The following is a 22,947-nucleotide window of genomic DNA, read 5'->3' on the forward strand; positions in this document are numbered from 1 at the left end:
TATCTCCTTAGTTGTATTCTTCTCCTCGATGCTTGACAATACTTCATCTGCTAATGCTAGATGAAAGTTTGTCATAGCATTTCCGTCAATTTGCTGTCATCTGCAAAATCCACCGGCCTTTCACTGATAGCCGCTAGACACTCGTCTTTCTTCAGGATGGCCTTCATCTTTAATTTCCACAATGAGAAATTTCTCCTATTGAACTTTTCAATATCAAATTTCGTTGCCATAGCTTCTATTTCGGATAACTCCCACTATTTCACTATCGTGAATAGTTCTCTAGAACCGTCAAAGAATGGGTAATACCTTCTTACTTTCTTATGTTGGAGGATCTACCTTTTGATGGCAACCACAAAGACAATAAGCAGATATTACACACTCAAATCTGGCTCGGATACCAATTGTTGCGGAAGACGGCTATCGGATAGAGCAAAATCGCAACTGATAATTTGAGAAAATAAAAATGAAGATAAAAGAGACACAAAATTTACGTGGAAAACCCATAAATAATATAGGGTAAAAACCACGGGCAACGGTAGAAGAATTTCACTATGAGAAAATAGGAATTACAACCTCTCCCGATCTACCAAGGAGAAAACAATGATAATTCTCTCTTGATAAAAAGGAGAAAACAACTCTCAAGAAACTTTCTAAATTCTCTCTAGTATTGGAAGAAAGCTAGAATGCTTTGGGATGATTTTGAAGCTAAATGAGCTAGGGTATTTATAGTTGAAACTTAAGGACTAATCTTGTAAATACCCTAAAGTCCAATGGCTAAATTTTGTGATTTTACCACTTCAAAATTCAACATTTTCAATCTGCCTAACATAATCAATTTAGCAACCCCATTTGAATTTGTATAGCCGCCCATGATATTTTGACTTTCAATAGTTATTATATCCTCTAGGGAAAGAAAAAGGATATAATAACTAGTATGTGGAATCACTACGCATTAAATGTCGTGAACCTTGATTATCCGAATAGTTTAACCATGTACCATTATATCACGATATGGGCGACTTTAGGCCATACATAAACATATTAATTGAGAGGTAAAACAATGAGTTTCATGACATATATGATGCTTTCTTTTAATCTTCATGCGTATATCTTGTGTTGAATGTTAATTATTCACTGAGCCTTGTGAGCTCACTCTCGTTGCCTTTTGCAAATAATTAAACACTGATTTAGAGCTTAAGAGACAACGCACTTGATGGTGATCAAAACAAAGGACATTTTTCAAGTGTATGTTGAACATTGTTTTTGTTGAGGCAATGTGAGAACCTTAATTGGGATATATGGTTAGCTTTGCACATTTATTAGTGTGTTGGAACTTATGTAACCTATAATGACCTATGTTGAATGTTGGATTATGATTTAGATGTCAATTGAATTATGTTGAAGTTCAATTCCAAGTTATGCATGTTGTTCAAGTATGCAACACGTGACCAAAATGTGAATTTTGCCTTAATTGAATGTGTTGAGCATTTAGACAAGTTTTAATGTTGGTACATAATATGTTAGATTTATAGGAAGTATGAAATGGCCTATAATGTATAAGATGATTAAGTTTTACAAAGTTGACTTCTTATGCAATTATTGAATTTTGATTCCAAAAATATGTTATTTTGTGTAATTGATGATGTGAAACATGTAACATATGTGTTTTAACTTGTTTTAAGTGTATCAAGTATGTTTATAGGTTATATTTGATATCATGCTTATGTGTACTTTCTGGGTTATCCAGAAAATATATTGATCCCTTGATAGAAAGGAATGGTCCCTTCAGATAAAGGATTGATCATTCCCTTAATGGATCGATCCCTTGATGATTTTTGGCTATTGGATTGTAAAGGAACAATCTCCCGCAAAAAAAGTTTGCTCCCTTGAAGTTGTATTCAATGAAAAATAATAAAATTGTATTCATTAAAGACTTGTAATGTTCCTTAGACCCTAGGATGACTACTAAACCTTAAAATGAATTTAAATTGATCCATAACTTGATTTCTTAATTAAATATTGGTTTTAAGTCAGATTTATGTGAAATTTGTTCTGTCACCCTTTAATAGCATTAATTACATATTGATTCCTTCACTTTTGTATTTTCTGTTGAAATTTATATTTTGAAATATTTATGCTTTAGTCCCTAGAATTTGTAAATGCAATCGAGTATCTAATTGAAGTCCGTTTTCACTTAAAATTTAACCACAATTAATCCATATTTGGTAAAGTTTAATAATTTAATTTATTCTGTAAATTTATGTAAATTTCTTGTATGTGTTGTGAAATGACTATTTTGCTTTTGCATGTCTAATTCGTTAACTCGGTTATTTGTAAAGCATGATTAGCTTGTAAATAATTACGTATAATGCGTGATATGTTTGCTTCTTGTATATGATTTTCCCCTTTTTTTCGCTTAGTATGCATGATTAAGAATTCGTATGTGTTCGAATCACTTTAGAGTCTAATGTGACATGCAGAATACTCGTATTATTTATCATGGTAAGTTTAGACCATTACAAATTTGGGTTGATAATGCTGAAAAGGGAAGAGAGAAAGAGGTTAATTAGTATAAAAAGGGGTGATGGTAGCATCTAACATATAATGTCGACTGATGCACATAGGACTAGGGTTTAAGGGATTTTTTTTTCAAAAGGAGACCAATTTTCCACATTAAAAAAACATTATTACTAGAATTAAATGGTTTTTTCTATTACAATAAGGAAACTCATAATGGGAAATTAAGGAATCCATTTAAGGCTCGTAGAACTCGACAAGTTAATGAGAATATTGACTCTAAAAAATAAATAGAAAAATTATAGAATAAGTCATTAGATTTTCCGAGGTTTTTCAAAATTACACCAAACTGAATTTAATTTGAATAAGTTTCTAAATTGCATTTTTATTGCTCAAAAAATGTTGTGGTCTTACAAGTTTTGAATGATCATATTCATCGAAGTAATGTCTAGTGTATACAATTTGATTTAAGAAATAAACTAGGAATTTGTATTTTAATTATTTACAGTACGGATAGAAATAAACTAGGAATTTGACTGACATGCTACTGCAACTACAAGAAGCCAAGAACTGATTTAAGAAGAGCCCTTTTTATTAAGGGTAAAGTATAGTAATGGTCACTGAATTTTTTTAAAGCTTTCATTTAGGTCTCTCAACTTTTAAAACTTGCAATATAATCACTCAACATTTAGTACGTTTGCAATATAATCCCCGACGTAACTGTTGGGGACCATATTACAAACGGATTAAATGATAGGGGACTGTATTGCAAATTTTAAAAGTTAGAGGACCTAAATAAAAGCTTTAGAAAAGTTCAGTGACCATTGCTATACTTTACCCTTTCTTTTTTTGGTTAAAAGCATATGATTTCAACGAGGAGGAGCAAGTGCTGAGGCAATTTGATATGAACATGGCTTTCGGACCATGCATTGGGATACCGAGGCTTGATCGCTTGCAGGGCCGTGGTAGGGTTTTCGGGGGCCTTGTACAAATTCGTATAAAATGTCCCGTGTTTTCTAGATATATTCGATTTCGGGTAATAATAGTAGCATTTTCTTGACAAACGCCGCGATAGATCCGTCTATAATGGCGTTTTATCAATAAAGCCTCAATAATAGTGGCGTTTTAAAAAAAAACGTCGTAATAGGTCTATCTATAATGATGTTTTTTGGTAAAACGTCACTATATATATATTTTTTTGAAGCCATTTTTTGGGGGACCCTGCACGGTCGATAGTTCTCGCCGCCCCAGCCACGACCCTGATCGCTGGGAAAGAGCTCAAGCAATGGGTCTCAACCCTCCCAAGGAGATTGAAAGCATTCTCAAACGTGGTAAAGTGAAGCCACAATCTTTATTTAATGATCGCATTTAGTGGGTATTTTATTACGTTCAGATGATGAAATCATTGTACATATTCTAGATTTTCTCCTTGAACGTTGTCATGAAACTGTGGAGATTTGCTGCTTTTAAATGGACAGATAACAACTCTCCAAACTCTTCTTTAGTTTCCTTCCAAAGAACATATGGAAATAATCAAGAGGGAGAAATTGCAAAACAAGATTCTAAAGAAATTAGGCTCAAAATCAAAGCCCCAGATTATTTGACATATCTGGAATTCGGTGACTAAACCAAACACATGACAAAGCATCATCAATCAATGACAAAATTTAAGCTCAAAAGTGTTGTAAATTGAGAGAGAGAGAAAAATACAAGGTGGTATGATGCTATGGTCACTGAAGCAAGTGTTTCTCAACAACCGCTCTCCCAAACTTCTCCTGCATGTCTTTTGGTGTTTAACCTACACAAACAATAATGCAATTACTTATGTTATTCAGGCTGTCCCAAAAGCAACTTGTTTCAAAACCCTATTCCAGTTATATGGGTGGCCGAGTTATTTACTGCATTGAGGGCTTTAAAAACAGCCTTGACAGTGTTGTGAGGATTCCTTGAGCCAATACCTGAGAAGATAGTTCAGATGAGCCTATAAAAAGTTGAATTCTAAAAACCATTGTAAGGGACCCCAAGAATCTTCAAATGAATGAAGAATCCAATAAAACCCGAGTCCGAGCACATGGAAGCGATATCGCTTGATTACCTTTGATTTGATATTGTTAAAGCCAGCTAAAAGCAAAATGTTTTCAACAGTTCTTCCAGCTCTCATACCCGATGCAGTTGGTGCAGGCCAGAGATAGACCTACCAAAAGCATAAATGGTTTGAAGTAGAATGAATGCAGAGAAACTGGAGCATCAACAAACGTGAACAATTAACTCAACTGTAAAAACCAAGATTGAGATTAAAATGGTTATAAAAATGAGAGAGTTATGTGCACCTTAGTCTTCTTATATGATTCTTGAATTGCATGGGCTATAGTGTGCTCTTCGTGTCGTTCAATATAGTAAAGATTCTGAAAGCATTTCTCATGTGCCTGTTGTAGGTTACATGAGTCGGTACATATCACGTAAATTCATCAAGCTATTGACAATGATATAGAAGAACATGGTCATGGTAGACAACATTGATGATATTATACATCTTTCAAATTAAATTGATTTCAATACTGCATCCCAGAAATCATAGCATCATGGTAAGAAAGAAATCATAGCTGAAACTTATTACGATTACCAGGACGTAAAACCAGTCTGTCTGAATAGACCAGATTTACCAGTCAAGTAATAGAAGATAAAGAATCGATTCACCTATTGATTTTATGGTGCAGAATTAAATAACATTATAAATAAAAGCAGTGGAAAGTTACCCTTTGGACTGCAATAGGGACTGCGTCAGCTTTGGCTTTTGCATATCCAACAACACCATGATCGTTTCCACACACCATCAAAACGGTGTACTTGACCACTTGACCTCCCTGAACAATATCAACTTCAAATGAGTTGCATAGAAATCAATCTAACAAAAAAACTCAATCAAATTGCATTATATTACCTTTGTTACTTTACAAGTTCGATTTATATCTATCAACCTCAAATCAAAACCCTGTCGTCATTCAACAAAAACAGAGTTAGTTACATGCAACATGAAACTGCTTGAAAAACACAAAGTTGATACTTGAAATGAAACAATGCAAATCATCACATGATTCGGTTAAGGTCGAACAGAGAATCAATACATAACTGTAATAGCTCACTAACAACCCTTACAAAATTGAATTGATACAAATCAACCTAAAATAATTTGTACTTCTGCCAGAACGCAGAAAAGTTTATTTTGCCAATCCAAATAAATGAAAATTATATTTCTACAAGTGAGGGCCAGATAATCTACCCATGAAAAGCATGAATATAAATAAAAATTAGGGTAAAGTATAGTAATGGTCACTGAATTTTTCTAAAGCTTTTATATAGGTCCATCAACTTTTAAAACTTACAATATAGTCCTCCAACATTTAGTCCGTTTGCAATATGGTCACCCAACAGTTACGTAGGGGACCATATTGCAAACGGACTAAATGTTGAGGGACCATATTGCAAATGGACTAAATGTTGGGGGATTGTATTATAAGTTTTAAAAGTTGAGGGACCTAAATGAAAGCTTTAGAAAAGTTAAGTGACCATTACTATTTTTTACCCTTTTATTAATTTCCTAGCTGTTGTCTGCAGCATTCTCATTTTGAACTCTCCACTTCTCTTCTCCATTTCACACACTCTTCATTTTCCTACAAAAATCCAAATCCACCCATATCTGCTGCCTTCACTCTCCTCGGGTAACATCACTTTCCTTCCTCTTATATTATATCACCTCCACTCTCTTCTTTGTATTGTCTCATTCACCATCTTTGTTGTTTCTGTTGTTTTGCTTTGCAGATAGAGAAAGTGCAATGGCCTCGAGTTCCAGAGGTAGAAGAACCACAGAGTTTGGAGTTGTTTCTGGGAAATGGAAAGAGAGAGAAATAAGCCCAGAAAGGCATAAAACCTGGACTGAACCCAAGTCTCTCACCAACGCAGCTCAAAGGAAAGTTTCTGTTGTTTACTATTTGTCCAGAAATGGCCTGCTTGAACACCCTCATTTCATGGAAGTTCCTCTCTCTTCTAATCACGGGCTTTATCTCAAAGGTATAAGGGCTTCGTTTCCTTTCTGGGTTTTCTGCAGAATTTAGCAACAAAACTTTCTTTCTTTTTCCATTCCCCAAAATTCTCTGTTTGGTTTGTAGGAAAGTTAAGAGTCCAAAATTTTGAATTTTACGTACCCAAGAAATGCCTTCTGCCAAATGGTCATGCTCAATTCCATAGCTGACAAAAAAGGGCCAACTTTCTGTTATCTCGTAAAGCATAAAATGTAAAAAGAAGTGATTCCCCCCCCCCCAATCAAAACCTATTCTTCTCTTTGTTTGGATGCTGAGAAAAATAACTTCACAGCAGTTTGATATTAAAATTATATCTTTCTTTCCATCTTCAGATGTAATCAACCGCCTAAACCTCCTTCGAGGCAAAGGCATGGCTACCCTATACTCTTGGTCCTGTAAGCGGTAACACTCTCGTTCATTCCTAACCGTCTGATAAGATTATCACTTCTCCTCACCGTCCGATTTTTAATTCATCATCTTGGTTTTACTTGACTCAGGAGTTACAAAAATGGCTTCGTTTGGCACGACTTAGCAGACAACGATTTTGTCTATCCATCTAACGGTCAAGAATGTTCTCAAAGGATCCGAGATTCTCGACCATTCGATCAGTAACCAATCCCTCGAAGTAGAGTCATCTTCTTTTAGACTAACAAAACCGTCGGACGGTCAAAAGTCCGACAAAGATCATGACTTTCCGTCAATCAGACGGCGGAGAAATCAGTCGTGGAGTTCCATTGATCTCCACGAATACAGAGTTTACAAGGCCGAGTCAAGTTCCGAGTCAGCTCGGGGACTGGCTGCTGACGCATCGACTCAAACTGATGATAAGAGAAGGCGAAAGCCGATGGTTAAGCAAACGGAGATTGAGGAGCTGCAAAGTGAAAGTCAAGAGTTGGAGCAGAACCAGACATCGGAGCTGAACAGGGAAGAGATCTCACCTCCACCGTCGGATTCGAGTCCCGAGACATTGGAATCATTGATGAAAGCTGATGGACGGCTGAAGTTGTGCAATGGTGGTGGCGGTGGTAACGAAGATAACTTGTATCGAACCGCCGAGGGTTCCCAGAGTGGTCGAATGAAGGCGTCTTCTGTTTTGATGCAGTTGATATCCTGCGGTTCGATCTCGTTCAAGGATTGTGGACCGTGCTCGGAGAGGGATCAAGGGTTCTCCTTGATTGGCCACTATAAATCAAGGCTACCTCGTGGAGCAGGAGATTGTAGCCATGTAAGGAAAGAAGGTGGGATTGAAAGGGATATTGGGAGCTTCTCAAGGTAAGATTGGAAGATAAAGAGTACTTCAGTGGGAGCTTGATTGAAACCAAGAAAGTTGAAGTTCCTTCCTTGAAGAGATCTTCCTCTTACAATGACGATAGGTAACTTTGTTAACCATTGAACAATATGAATTACTTTTTGAATAGTCACACGAGATTAAAAAATAGTATCGGTTCATAATCATTTTTAGTGACAATGAACACACCCTATATGGTAGGTCATATGAATGAATTATTTTTATCACGAGGTTATTTGATGGGTTCATAAGAACGAATTACTTTTAATAGTAACTCTACAAAATCTGAATTTTGTGAGACCAAACACGACAAGAAACACCCAACTTTTATTAGCAATTTGATAAAAGTTATTTGCATGTTGTTTAATCTTGTTAGATTCATCATATGAGATTACTAGCTATGGAACTTTGACAATTTAGCGTCAATGTGATTAAGCTTTGGCACAATCCAAGCACTATATCTTGATGTGATTGAAGTGTACAAGCATTTAGGGTATGATGCAATGAATAGCTTTGAAGTTTTTGTTCAAAACTGAACTGTTGCAAGTAAGCAAAGTTTGTTCTGGGTCTGAAAAAGACCCCGCTTGGCTTGTTCTGGTTATTCAATGTAATATTCGTACTGGGTTTTAGCGGCAAGCCAGCTAAAGGCTATTCACTTTGTTGGTACAGGTACAATCTATTGTTCATGAACTGGAAATGATGATCTTCTTTCTCACCTTTTCTGCCATTAGCCATCTGTCCATTTAATGATAGTTCATATTAAATGCTGGCCATCAAGATTACTAATCCGTATTTGCTCTCCTTGTTGTTTGTTCATTTTTGAGTAATTGTGGAACTTTGAATCATCAGTAGCTTGCAGCTGCAGTTGGCAGAAAAGGAGATCGATGGAGTTCGTTCCAAGTGCATACCGAGGAAGTCGAAAACCGTGCTAACGAAGAAAGAAGGCATTAAGAACAGCGATATCTGCTGCGAAAGTGTAAGCAATAGTCAAATGGGGAGCAGAAGGCATGAAGTGTAGACCATCATTGTGGCATAGCCATATGAATTGTTTGTTTGTAGTTTTTTGTAACAAAACAGAGAGAAAGAAGGTGAAGGAGAACGGAGTGAAAGATTGGAAAGCACGGCACGGCACGGTGTGAGGGAACAATAGGGTTGGGAATGTTGTTACGGCCCTACTTTGGTTGTAAATTTTGGTGCCTTGATTTTTGTTGGTTCATTATGTTTAAATTTCAATGTGTTGGCACTATCCTCAAGCAGCCGTTTTGACCATCAGTTGGTTTGACTTTGAAACATGGGAAATGGAATTTCAGCCTTTGATATTATCATCTGCTCTCTTCTTTGAATCCCATTGTAGCAATATTGCGTTTTTCATGGATATTGGAGCTCCCTACTATTTGATTTTTAAGAATGTACAAAATTAAAAGTTCCAACATTTTGATTTACAAAGGCAAAATGAAATGAAAAAAAAACTTTTAACATTTGGTTAAATAATTATTTTAGTCTATATTTTTTTAAAGTATTTTGTCATCTTACATTTTATTTTAAGTTAAAAAAACTCTTAATATTTGACTAAATAATTAATTTAATCCTTATTTTCTAGAATATTTTGACCAAAATATTTCATTTTATCGTTTAATTTAAAACATTAACTGTTTGTTGACTAATAATTTTATCAACAAGACCTTCTTACTTCAAAATGAAACATCAACAATTAAAATATTTAAGAAGAAAAATCAAAATAATTATTCAACCAAATATTAATGACTTTTTTTTTATCGTTATACCATTTATAGATTTGTACCACCATTCGGCAAATCCTTGCCGCTTGATTACAACTGTGATTGCAGTTAAGGCAGGGACGAGCAAATAGTTAAACCAACTTAATTGAATAAATTGAATTAGTTTAATCAAAAAAATTAAATTTATTAAGTTAATTTATCTAATTTGAATTAGTAAATGAGTTCGATTATCAATTTTAGAATTTAAATTGAATAATCAATTTTTTTATATTAAATGTCTAATACTCATCCCAATATCTAAGGTTATGTAGTTTAAAATTGGGAAACTATATAAATAGTTTATTATGTTTTCGATCTATTCGAGTTTTGCCACTGGTTAAAATAAATAATTTGATTTTTTACATTATTAGTTTGTTAGATTTTAATCCCTCGACCATTAACACATTAACAGAAGTTTAAGTTGACAATTAAAATAAAAATCCACGCGTAGTTTACCTCCTCCTCCTTTTGCTTCTTCCACCGCTTTAAATCCACTTTAAACCCACTAATGGAGATGAAAAAGCTGCTGATCTGACAGTGGCAAAACTTCATCTTAAAACAAAAAGAAGTCGAATGATAAAATAATTAGAAAGGAAAATAATAGCAGCAAAACTTTATGTATAAATACAGATACTGTCCACTCCGTCAAAGAATTGTATTCAATATTTTCATGTATTTCTAGAGAAGGTCGATGATGAAACAATAGCAGCAAAATAATAGCCTCATCAACAGTATCTGTTGTAAAGGAAAATAATAGCAAGGATGTTGACGAGGCCGACAAGGTGGTCGATGATGAAGCAAAGCGACAATCTCTTAGTACCTTGTTGATCGAGGTACCACTTTCTATAATTCCATGACTATGTTGTATATGTTTTTTAAAGCATTTTGAGTGTGTTAATATATTGAAGAAATTAAGGATTTAATCCTAAAAGGGAAGGATGGGATCTTTCATCTGAATATGTTGGCTGTTTCAGTTTCACCGAATTGTGACTGGTTCATGTGTGCCGTTTGGTTGATGAGAAAGTGATATTTGAAAAAGAAATAATAATAATTTCACTTAAGAAGAAGATCCTATAAAGGATTTGTTGTTAAATTCTCATATTCGAGTATCATGTATATAAATGTACGAATGTTCATTGTTAAATAATTAAAAGTCTTTGAATATATATTATATTGCATTCATCCTATATTTATCGTATATTTATATTAAAAAAATATACAATGGCATAATCAATATTTATAGACAAACATGGCAATCATATATTTGGACCTAAAGGTGTTCAAAATCGGGTATCCGGATTTTCGGATACCCGAGATGTCGAGTACCCGATTATTCGAGTCAGAGGCGGAGTTAGAAAATTTATTTTGAGTATTAAATTTAGAGAAAATTTATTTTTGGGTGTCAAATTTATAAATCGTATGAAGAAATTTTTTTAAGTGGATGAAAATGAATAATGTGTGTCAATTTATGTTTAAATGTGTTAATATTTTTTAAAATATATTATTTTATTAATTTTTAAATATTTTTATATAAAATTTATATTAAAAAATGTTTATATTTTTTTTGGGGGAGTCTAGCTTCGCCAGTTTTTTTTTTTTTTTTTTATAAAATAGCTTCGCCGGTGCTTATAACATAACGACTATTTTTCTTTTTACAATTTAAAACAAATTGATTGAATTTATAAACGATAAAAATTAATTTATTATTACACCATTTTAAAATCTGTTGCATCACAAAAAGATGAATCCAGTAGCTTAATCGATATTTCTAAGTTTTATTTATAATTATGTGATTACAAAAGTACTTATAAATAATGGAATGACTTCAGACCTAATTTCCTCCGATCTTTATATTCGTGTGTAGAGAAAAAAAAGAGTAAATTCTTGAATAAAATAAATTTTATTACCACTGAATTGCATCCAGCTTTCTAAAGACGATAGGTTACAACAATGTTCTGGACTAAAAACAAATTTAATTACTACGAGAAAAGAAAAGCAGGAAAAAAAATGGTTGCTTTGTTGCCTGTAATTCGTTTATTACAATTTATCCAGAAATGAAAAATCGTTTATTACAGAACATCAGAATTCAATTGTTAGAAATACATTTACACGTCAAATTTCACCGACAACTTGGTTGCAACATCAAGTATAATCTTTGTATTATGAGCATGCGATCCAGCAACACATCCGATATTTATTATTATATGAACTTCTAAATTTGTTCAAGAATCAGAATGCAAACATGTATTAAGCTGTTTCATTTTCCCATAAGCCCAGAGATCGAACAGCACATGCAGAAGCAGCAACAACAAGACCTGCAAAAACAGTAGGAACAAAGAAATCCACACTGGACCTCTTCACCGTATAAGCCGGCAAGCACAGTTTCTCCCTTGGGAAGTCTAAGGGATCCTTACAAGTCCTTCAGCATTGCAGGATCGCGAGAACGATGACGATGGAGATACCGCAGACACGAAAGCCATCTCTGGAATAAACGATGCTATGCTCACCATTAAAGTCAACAGGAGAGCCCACGTTAGAGCTTGAATCAATTGCAGCCATCGAGCCATGAATCTTCCTGGATTGTACAAGGAGATGTGATGATGAATTCCGCTTTGTTGGTCAATGATGGAGGAGTTCTTTTGCTGTTGCAGTTTTTAAGACGAAATTAAGGGAAGCAAGACAACATGTTCAACAAACTACCTATCACAATGTTGGAACGACGTCGGAAGACTTGACTTGTCTCAGAGGCGCTGACTAATTTTGTGGAGTAACTGCTTTGGGATCACCAGTGGTAACACGTTTTTATTCTTGCTGTGATAAATATTTATTGGACGCCAAACTTACTACAACAATAAAAGCTTAACAAGAGCCTAATTAGAATACATAAATGTCTTTTTTTTAACAAGAAAAAACACTGCCAAGCAGTGGTGATACTCTACTCATCTATCGAGGTTGAGGGTGTGCCGAACTTCATTAGGTGGGTTGTGGAGCACCATGAATCCCAGCCTATCATTTCTTCCTATATGTGCCAATGCATCTGCCACTTCGTTCGCTTCTCGTCTAACGTATGAGACCTTCACCTTCCACTGATTTTAGAGGAGCTTTCGAACCTTTCCAATAATTGAAGCCTCATGCATATGTGGAGTGTCATTGAGTGTATCCACAGCCTCTTTATTGTCGAGTTCCGCCTCAACATCTTTAATGCCACGGTTCCACGCTAGGGTTAACCCATCAAATAGTGCCCAGAACTCGGCTTGAAACGCGGAGCAGCGGCCGATGTTTTGATGGAATCCAACTAGCCATTGCTTTGTTCCTGAGTATACCCCGCCTGTAGCGTCCATGGTTTGTGGATCAATAGCTCCATTGGTGTTTAGCTTAACTGTTCCAGCTTTGGGAGGTCGCCAACATTTCCTCGTGTTTTGCTTGACCCACTCCGACGGTTATCGCCATGGTTGGTTTTAATGGTTTGAGCCTAAATCTACGCGGATTTAGTGATTTCCATCGATGACCCACACCTATCCATTAAGATAAAATTACGTTGTTTTCGTAATCTTCGTATAATTATTCCAAACATTTACATTATTTCTTAAATTATTTTGTTGGTCCGAGCAAACCAATATTAGTTTTTTTAAGTTCTTAAACTGTGCAAGAAGGGTGAACCCATCAACCCGAGCCTAGGCTCCAAGGTCCGGTTAATCTAGTATAGCCCGGAGATGCTGTCAAAAGCCCATACCAGAACTCTAAACCATGCCCCCAAAAATCCAAACTCACACACAAGGCCTAACTCCAATCAACATCAACTCCACTGCATATATGACATCAACCTCCGCTATATGAACATATATCTTATATTACTTTATAATCATTTTAGATTATGAAATATATTACCTTATAATCATTCTAGATTATTCAAACTAAAGAAAAGGACTTAGAGGGAGTTTATTAATTTTTATACATATGTTTTTTAAATTTGGTATTTAATTTCCTTTGACGAATGAAAAAAGCGTGATAAAATAATTTTGGACTTATTCCCATGAGATTAGGTGATGTTTTTTTTAAAAGGTATATCAGATGTATTCCTTTGTATTTTTAAATAATGTTTAGTTTGTAATAGACAATGTGATCTGACTTAAATTAAAATTGATATGTCAAATGGATCACATTATGGGTGTTGAAAGCTGGCAAAATGCCAACTTCTTGTTTCATAAATTGATAATCATCTAATATTCTATACGTGCTTTTAATTGTTTATTTGAAATTAAATGATAATATATTAATAAAATCAAGAACCAAATCCTGGAATCTGGTTCTCCTACCACATTCCATTTAATTAAATTTGTACACTGAAAAGTAAGTAGCTAGAGGTCGAATATGGCTGATGGTATTAAATATTGAATTGTTGGTATTTTTATTTTAAAGTAGGAGCATGCTACCTAAATAAATATTACATTTATATGTCTCTCTTTGCATTTTTTGTGATTTATAATAAAAAGTTATAACGGTTAGAGCAAGTGGTTGATAAACTAATTAATCATTCGTTTAGTTTTTGTAATATAAATAATAAAAAAATAATTTATAATTATATTATTAATTAATATTTCATAAAACAAAGTAATTAACTTCAACTACAAAATAATTTACATATTTATTGTAAAAAAAATTAACAAATTCTTAATTTTGTTTAATGGTTAGGACTTGGACCCCTTTTATATGAGTACCAAATCTGAATTCGAGTTAAGACAGTCGCATTTTTCTTACTAATAATATGACGACTTATCGTATCTTATTAAATTACATTAATTTATTAAATAAGTAAATTCATCAAGTGATTTCAATGATTAAATGGAGTGTTTGTTCTCCCTAGAAGTATTCGGTTCAGCCAATTACATCTGCATGTGTATGTTGTAAATGATTAAAAAATTCTAAACAATTACAACCTTATAATCTTTAATCACCCTAAATTATTCAAAAAAAATAAAGAAATAACACATAAACATGTGAACTCATATGCAGTGACATGTGAACGTGTCATATCGGGTATAGTTAATAGTTTAAATAATAGTGATTCTAAATTTCTGAAATTAATATTTTTTTTCAATAATAGAGATTCTAATATCATTTTTTAGATTGATGACCAAAGTAAATCTGTACTAAAAGTTCAGCGAGAATTAGTGTAGTTTCTTTATCTAAAATCTTAATAGAAATGAGATTCTAACCTGCAATTCTCTTGAAAAAGACGCATAAATATTTAGGGTTTCAGGGATTTAAACATGTGTGGATATGAATTTGCGCATCCTTGGGAAGAACTCGATCAAATGTCAAATGTCAAATGTGTGGATTTCGATCATCTTTGGGTCAACCGCTTCGATTAGGTTGAATCTCTCTTTTTGACTCACTTTTGTTGGCCACCATAACGAAATAGCGTCTTATATTCTAATAGTTCAAGTGGTCTACCCATGAGTATACATTAAATGAAAATATTTGAAAGCCCTTAAGTACCATTAAATCTTCTTTTATTAATTTTAAGAGTCAAGATAGAGTTGATATAGGTAAAATTCGTTTGTCAACCAAAATGTCACGGCTTATATCATAAACTAATATTTGTGGTATGTCATGGCTTATATCATAAGCTAATAGTTGCGGTACATTGACTTGTAAACCAACTCTTCTTGATAGTTCGGAGAATTATAAGGTGTTATTTGTTTAAAATTGTATTAATCAATTGTAATGTATACACACTCTGTAGACGCAGTTGTTTGAATCCAGACTCACTATAGAAAAAAATTTTTTTTATCATTAAAGCAAATTAAAATGATTATTTTTTAAAATTTTAAATTAGAATGGGTATATAACGCAGTGTCGTCAAAACACTCAAAAACTAAATACAAATAGTAAAACTTTTACTAACCATTTTATTCATAATTAAAAATATAAAAATAGTTATTACACCACTTTTAAAATAATTTTATATAATTTTTCTAATATAAATAATAATCTTTATTATATTTATTTAAATTAAATCACGTGACTGATTAAAATCATAATAAAAATTCATTATTAATAATATATTATAGCATACTCTGTTACTCTAACCATTAAATTTTCATTTTAAATTGTAAGTGAAGAGTAGACATCAGAAAATTGACCATACATCAACCAAAATAATAATTAAAAAAATCTATTAAATAGTACGACATTCTCACAAAAATAATATCATTTTTTAAAACTTTCAAGGTTTTTGATGCATCAAGATCCATGTTAAATAACAAATATAAAGCATACACTAAAAAATTAATTGAGGTTTGATTTATTTTTAGGATAAAAAATTATTAATAGTGTATAAATAAAACTTTAAAAACTCGTTCTAAATTAAAATTATACAGTGAAATTGTAAATTTTATTTTAAATTAGTCTTTAAACATTTAAACATTTCAGTTTCATCATCAAACTATGATATTCGTTCTAAATTAGTTTTCAAACATCCGAACACTCTAATTTCATTCTTAGACTATCGATATATACTAATCGTGTTCCATGTTAATATAATCGTTAAAACATATTAACTATCATATAAAAACTAATGTATATTATGTAATAATATGATGTGACATAATCTATAATTAGTATTGTATCACAGCCAAAATTTTTATTTAAGTAAAGTTGAAATATTTTTTATTCTTTTTATTATCTCAATTTGTTTATAATTCTTTATATGTTTTAAAATTAAATCATTATTTATTTAAATATAAAATTAAATAGCATATCATATTATTACATAACAGATAACACACATCAATATTTATAAGATAATAACAACTACTTCTTATTGGAAAAAAATAAACTAATGCAAAACGAGACACTAATATTAACTTAAAAATTACATGAGTAATAAAGATAAGAAACAAAATCCAAATGTAATAAAAGAAACTGAAATAATTCTGAACTTAGAAGATGGAAGACATTAGTGATAATATTCTAATCCAAACCTTGGATGAATGCTAAGGCGCATGCATGAAACAAAAGTTGATTATTCAACATCCATTATTAGTTTTTAGGGTAAATTATGCATTAGTACTTAAATTATTAGTTTTGATCCCTTTAAGTACCTAAATTTCCATTTTTTAAAAATTATACTTAATGTTTAGTTTTTATTTCATTTTAATATCATACCGATAAAACTTAATGGATGGACTCGCCGGAAGCGTGTCTACAGTTCCCGACCATCGTATCTGTCAACCAGTAAAGCCCAAATTTTTCGGCCCACACATTTTCAACCACCTAAACGCAATTATTGCCTTCATTTTCATCGAAAAACGCCTCAATCTCCCCAAATCGATGATACATTCTTCGATTTCTTCATTTTTCGACCTCCATAGTCCACCGTCCAATGGGCCTGAGACTAAACTAAGTTGGTCAACTCGTCATTCTCTCATGGTCCATCGTTTAGATTGGTTGTCCATTCATTGAAGTTATGCCATATCAACCCGTCCGTTAAGTTTTTAACGATGGGATACTAAAATGAAACACAAACTAAACATCATATATGATTTTGAAAAAAAAAAATTTGGTACTAGAACATATCAAAATTAATAGTTTAAGTACTAAATGTGTAGTTTACTCTTATTATTAAATTAGTTCAGACATTAGACAAAAAGGTTTTTAGTCTATGTTTTGCACAAATGGCAGCTAACCCAGACGCCAAAAAAAGCTTCGTAAAGCTGTCACCATGCATTTGTGGTCTGCTGTTGAATGCATCCACAACAAAAATGAATTGCATGCAAATCTCTGTGGTTGAATTCCAAAACTTGTAGCCACCCCCGCACAATATTTTTTTAAAATCTAAAACATTCTTTTAATATATAATTGTAAAATAATAGTATTTGTCTAGAATTTATCTTAATCTATTGATAATGTACATATAATATAAACATAATTGTTCGAATTCAGATCTTTTAAAATATAATATTATTTAATAAACAGTTTAATTGGTATATTTAATTATTTTTTTTAAAAAAAAACGGTTGTCTATAAGTTTGTAATGTATATGTATATATAGGTAGAATTCTTTATCTGCAATAATTAAAGGTTTGTCTTTGGAGTGAAATATCTTATCTAATTTGAAACTTTGAATGGAATAAAGAAAAATTCCAAAAAAGAAAAAAAAATGGTGTGGACTAAAATGAACAAAAGATATAGAGGGGGTGTCCTACATCACAAGTGGTCCACTACAATATTTGTTCACATGATCCAAAGTAGATGAAGATTTAAAATTTTATAAAATTACCACTAAAATTATATTCTATTTTTATTTTAATCATCATTATAACTTACGTTAGGGACATACGTTAATATCACATTCTGATGGTTGAATGGAGATAAAACTTAAACGCTGGAGCTTTAGACTTGAGGGAGGTGAGTGGGGCAGTTGCATTCTTAAAAATTTTAATTTTAGATTTTTTTAATATATTTTTATTGATAATTTATTTAATTCTCTAAAATTTTATAAGTTCGTTCTCCTCTAAATTTCTTTAACTTCATCCCCTAACATAAAATCTTGCGTCTGTCACTAACTTTATGTCTTTAACAAAATCCTTCCCACACTTAATTCTTGTGCAAATTTGCATCATTCGTTTAAATTTGATAATATTTATATTTTAGGTTAAATTTGTGATAAATAAATTCATTGAAGTTGAAATTAATTACCTCCATTATATATAAAACATTATTTTTTTTGTAATTAAAATAAAATGAAATATAATTTTATTAGGCATTTTACAAGTTTTTTAAAATTGGGTGTCTAAAATAAATAGTTTTAATAGTTGAATGATCAAATTTGTAATTTAAGCTTTACTTTTCTTTATCTTTAAAACTCATCCTCAGTTCCTCGAAGCTTCCTGGCTATATCTCATTATCTATTATATAAGCGCCCCCTCCTGGAATCAAAATCATTTTTCTTTGATATTTGATATCATTTCTCTGTCTAAAATCAAAATATTACTATCAACTCATTCTCTGCTTTGTATTGCTGGATAAAGAAAAGGAATGAACATCTTCATGAAATCTCCATCTCCCACGAGAACCAGTACTACTTCTGGTTCTCCACTTCACTATACTCACGATCACTCATGGAAGAAAACATTGAAGCTGCTGAAACTATCATCACTAAATGGGACTCCTTGTATGGCGACAACGATGCTCCCTACTGTAACATTGCTTCTATATTCTCTGAAAGTAACCGTGAAGAAGAAGCCAAACAGTATTTGAGTTCCATCAAGGGTTTGCAGAAAGCTATCATTACTTGGCTTCACACCAATCCAGGTCCGATCAACTCGTTCTAGCTCAAACGCTTATGCAAACCGCCATGAAACGCCTCGAGAGGGAGTTTTATCAGATTTTGAAGTCCAACAGGAATTACCTTGACCCTGAATCTGTCTCCAGTCACTCGTCTTCTAGACCATCTGTTTCCAGGTCCAGCTTTCAGATTTTGAAGATGACGAGCCTGAGAACGAGACTGAGTCGATCCCGGAAGTGGAGAGAGTCTCGTCACTGCTATGGCGGATTTAAGAGCTATTGCGGAAGCCATGATTTCGGCTGGGTACGCTAAGGAGTGTTTCAAAATTTACAAATCTATTCGAAAATCGATCGTTGATGAAGCTCTCTATAATCTCGGAGTTGAAAGGACGTTGAGTTTTCAGCAGATTCAGAAGATGGAGTGGGAGACTTTGGAGGTTAAAATTAGAACTGGTTGAACGCTGTTAAGGCGGCCGTTAAAACGGTGTTTTATGGTGAGAGAATACTCTGTGATCAAGTTTTTGCAATTTCGCCTGCCATCAGAGAATCTTGTTTCACGGATATTTTAAGGGAAGGACTTTGGCTCTGTTTGGTTTCCCGGAAAATGTCGCCAAATGCAAGAGAACTCCCGAGAAAATGTTCCGTATCTTGGATTTATATGAGGCGGTTTCCGATCTATGCCCGAGATTGAATCAATCTTCAGCTTCGAATCAACATCGATCGTCCGATCAACCGCCGTTAACTCCTTGGTCAGACTCGGCGATGCCGTTAGAACGATGTTAACGGACTTCGAAACCGCAATCCAAAAGGATTCATCCAAACCACAGTTCCCGGCGGCGGGATCCACCCTCTGACACGTTATGTAATGAACTACATCTCTTTCCTCGCCGATTACAGTGGAGTTCTCTCCGACATCGTCGCCGATTGGCCGTTATCGGTTCAATCACCGTTACCGGAGTCTTACTTCGGCAGCCCCGACAAGGATGAAAGCATTTCGTCGCCGATTTCAGTCCGATTAGCTTGGCTTATCCTCGTCATGCTATGTAAACTAGACGTAAAGCTGAGATGTACAAAGACGTAGCGCTTTCTTATCTGTTCTTAGCAAATAATCTCCAGTATGTCATCAACAAAGTCCGGCGATCGAACCTGAAACTCCTCCTCGGCGACGATTGGGTGACGACGCACGAACAGAACTAAGAAATTACGCTTCGAATTACGAGAGGATAGGATGGAGCAAAGTTATCGCCTCGCTGCCGGGAAATCCGACGGCGGAGATTCCGGTCGATCAAGTGATTGATCATTTCAGAAGATTTAACATGGCTTTCGAAGAAGCTTACAAGAAGCAAAGTTCTTGGATTGTACCCGACCCGAACTCCGAGATGAGATTAAGATATCGTTTGCAAGACGGATCGGTCCGGTCTATAAGGAGTTTTTCGATAACTACGGTGGAGTGCAGCTGATGAAAGAGATATCGATTGTCAAATATACCCCTGATGATTTGGAAATTACTGCTCGGATTTATTCTTTGGGAGCGGAAGTTCAGGGAGTGTTTCGTCAAGTTTAAGCCGAGGTGGCCGCAGTCGTTGAACCGTTTTCTTTTTGGACCGTTGAACTTGGAAAGAACCGGCGGCCACGTGCGGAATATAGGTCCTTTTTGTGAAGAAAAATGTTGATAAATATTAAAAGACGTGCAGTTATTTGACTGACACGTTATTTAGCTAATCAATTTCATCTATTTACTATATGGCACGATATCACTTGTTCAATACAGAATTCATTGATTTTTTTTTCTCGTTTGTACTCTCAACTTTTTGTCGGTCTTATTTAGGGACGGACGACAGTATGACCCTAATCTGATAGGAAAATCTGAAATTCGATTAAATTGGAGTCGGGTCTGGTTGAATGGTATCGGGTCGGATTCGGATTTAAAGATTTTTTCGGGTCAGGTTCGGGGAAGGGTATCCCCGATCCGTCCCGATTATATATATATATATAATATTTTATATTAACTATATATAAAATATTTTTCGGGTTCGGGTATAATATTTCGGGTCGAGTTTGGGGACGGGGCAAAAAAAATCCCCGACGGGAAGGCCCGATAAAATACCTGTCGGGAATCGGGTCGGGATCAAGGACGAGGATTCATTTCGGGTTCGGGGACGGGGCGAGCAAAACTCGTCTCGAACCCGACCCGTTGCCATTCCTAGTCTTATTATACTCGATTCATGCTTTCAGTTCATTTTTAAAATACTCATTAAAAAATATAATCTATTCAGATTAATATTTATAATAATGAATAATTATTTTAATGAATTTAATTATACAAGTCGATTATGAGTTGGATAATGTCTAATTTGTGTTTGTTAAAGTTTTTTATTGTTTGACTCGATTCGTTGTTTGTTAAGTTCACCATAATGTTTACCCTTATTTTTTAAAATATAAATAAAATATATTAATACTATATATAGATTAATATAATTTTTAATAAAATAATATCTAATTAGTGTATAAAATAATTTCAAGTCTAAAGTTTAAAGTAATAATCCACAAATAAATAAAACTAGTAAATTAATATATTACTAAATTAGTAATAATTATTAATTAGTAATTTACTATCTTTCTTATTATCTATTAGCACATTAGTAATTATTATTTATATTTTTTAATAGAACTTTTTTTAGGGTAATTACTAAAAAATTGTAAAAAATTTAATGAACGGCTCGCGTACTTATCTAATCGAGTTGGATCTTGTTCGACTCAATTCGTTAAAGTCTCGAGTTGAATTAACCTAAATTAAATATTAACTGAATTTTAATCAAATCAAATTCGAATGATTGTCATGAAGCACCCTTACGCTGAACATGATTTTTTAAAAGAAGGTAGGGATGGCTGGTATCAATTGAAGATTATATATTGTTTATAATCATCTCCTCGCCAATAGTTTAGTCTGACATTTCCATAATATTGTTAATATAATCGTTAACGATTTATTTATCCAAGTGGGGGGGGGGGGGAGAGAGATACGATGTTTAATTATATGAATTTTGTTTTGTTTTTCTTTACCGAAATTATATGATTTTTGTTGGTGAAGGATCGAGCACGTGGATTGATAGTGAATACGTTTAAAATGTTCCGATTTACCAGATGGTGGGAAAAGAGTTAATGACAATCACGTGATCTTTAGCATTAATTATGATAAGAAACATAATTTGTTATAATATATGAAACCATTTCATTAAAATTCATCAATTCTTATTCATTGTTGACCCTCAATCATTCCTTCTTCGTTTTTATGATATGTATAAAATTTAAAAAAACAAACAAAGAAAACAACCTTTGTAATAGAATCTTATCCTATATATATATATTCATCTTTATCTCCTTCTTCTTCACCAATTGATCCATTTTTTTTTCATCTCCTTCGTTCTTTGCCATTAAATTTCTTTCTCGACTCCTCCCCTCTGTCTTCTCTTCCAACCTCTTTTTATTCTATTATATTATCTCTCGTCCATGTATCTTCTAATGGTTTTTAATCTAGATAGAAAATCTAGAATTTGGGTGAAAATCTAGATAGAAAATATTTTAAAAATAAAATTTTAAAATTATTTTTCTAAAAATCGATCAAACTACCCATTTCTAATAAACCATCTAAAACAATGACAATAACAATACAATAAACCATCGAAAACAATGACAATAACAATACAAAAGTATCCTTCACTAATTACGGTTGTAAACAAGTCGAGTCGAGTTCAAATATTACTGAGCTCGATTTGATTCAAAAACTTTAAAACTAAGTTTGACTCGATTCGAAAACTAACGAGCTTAAAATTGTCAAGTTCGACTCGAACTCGAAGTAAAAGATTAAAGTTTGACTAGACTCGACTCGAAAATTCACGAGCTCAAAATTTTCAAGCTCCACTTGAAATCAAAAATTGAAGCTCGATTTGAACTCGAACTCGAACCTTAGGCACATGAAAGCCTTATATTATAT

General features: G+C 33.2%; 1 protein-coding gene and 2 pseudogenes across 1 annotated transcript; 2 read left to right on the forward strand and 1 right to left on the reverse strand.

The window, feature by feature from the left end:
* Positions 1-4,266: 4,266 nt before the first annotated feature.
* LOC120116297 (30S ribosomal protein S5-like) lies at positions 4,267-5,965 on the reverse strand. The gene is made up of 7 exons (XM_039136818.1): positions 5,954-5,965; positions 5,459-5,509; positions 5,274-5,381; positions 4,848-4,943; positions 4,613-4,711; positions 4,417-4,475; positions 4,267-4,315 (listed from the first exon to the last, which is right to left on the reverse strand). The coding sequence occupies exons 1-7, from the start codon at positions 5,963-5,965 to the stop codon at positions 4,267-4,269; spliced, it is 474 nt and encodes a 157-aa protein (XP_038992749.1).
* Positions 5,966-6,350: 385 nt separating this feature from the next.
* LOC120116316 lies at positions 6,351-9,263 on the forward strand (annotated as a pseudogene).
* Positions 9,264-18,629: 9,366 nt separating this feature from the next.
* On the forward strand, positions 18,630-20,695 carry LOC120116315 (annotated as a pseudogene).
* Positions 20,696-22,947: the final 2,252 nt, after the last annotated feature.

Source organism: Hibiscus syriacus, unplaced genomic scaffold (genome assembly GCF_006381635.1).
Source record: "Hibiscus syriacus cultivar Baekdansim isolate YM2019G1 unplaced genomic scaffold, ASM638163v2 tig00110293_pilon, whole genome shotgun sequence".
NCBI lineage: Eukaryota > Viridiplantae > Streptophyta > Magnoliopsida > Malvales > Malvaceae > Hibiscus > Hibiscus syriacus.

Bases quoted from the DNA above. Each gene is read 5' to 3' on its own strand.
- LOC120116297 (XM_039136818.1), bottom strand. The intron at 4,712-4,847 runs GTGCACATAACT...TGCTTTTGGTAG, and splicing joins AATCATATAAGAAGACTAAG to GTCTATCTCTGGCCTGCACC. The intron at 4,316-4,416 runs GTAAATAACTCG...TTGTTTGTGTAG, and splicing joins TTTTTAAAGCCCTCAATGCA to GTTAAACACCAAAAGACATG.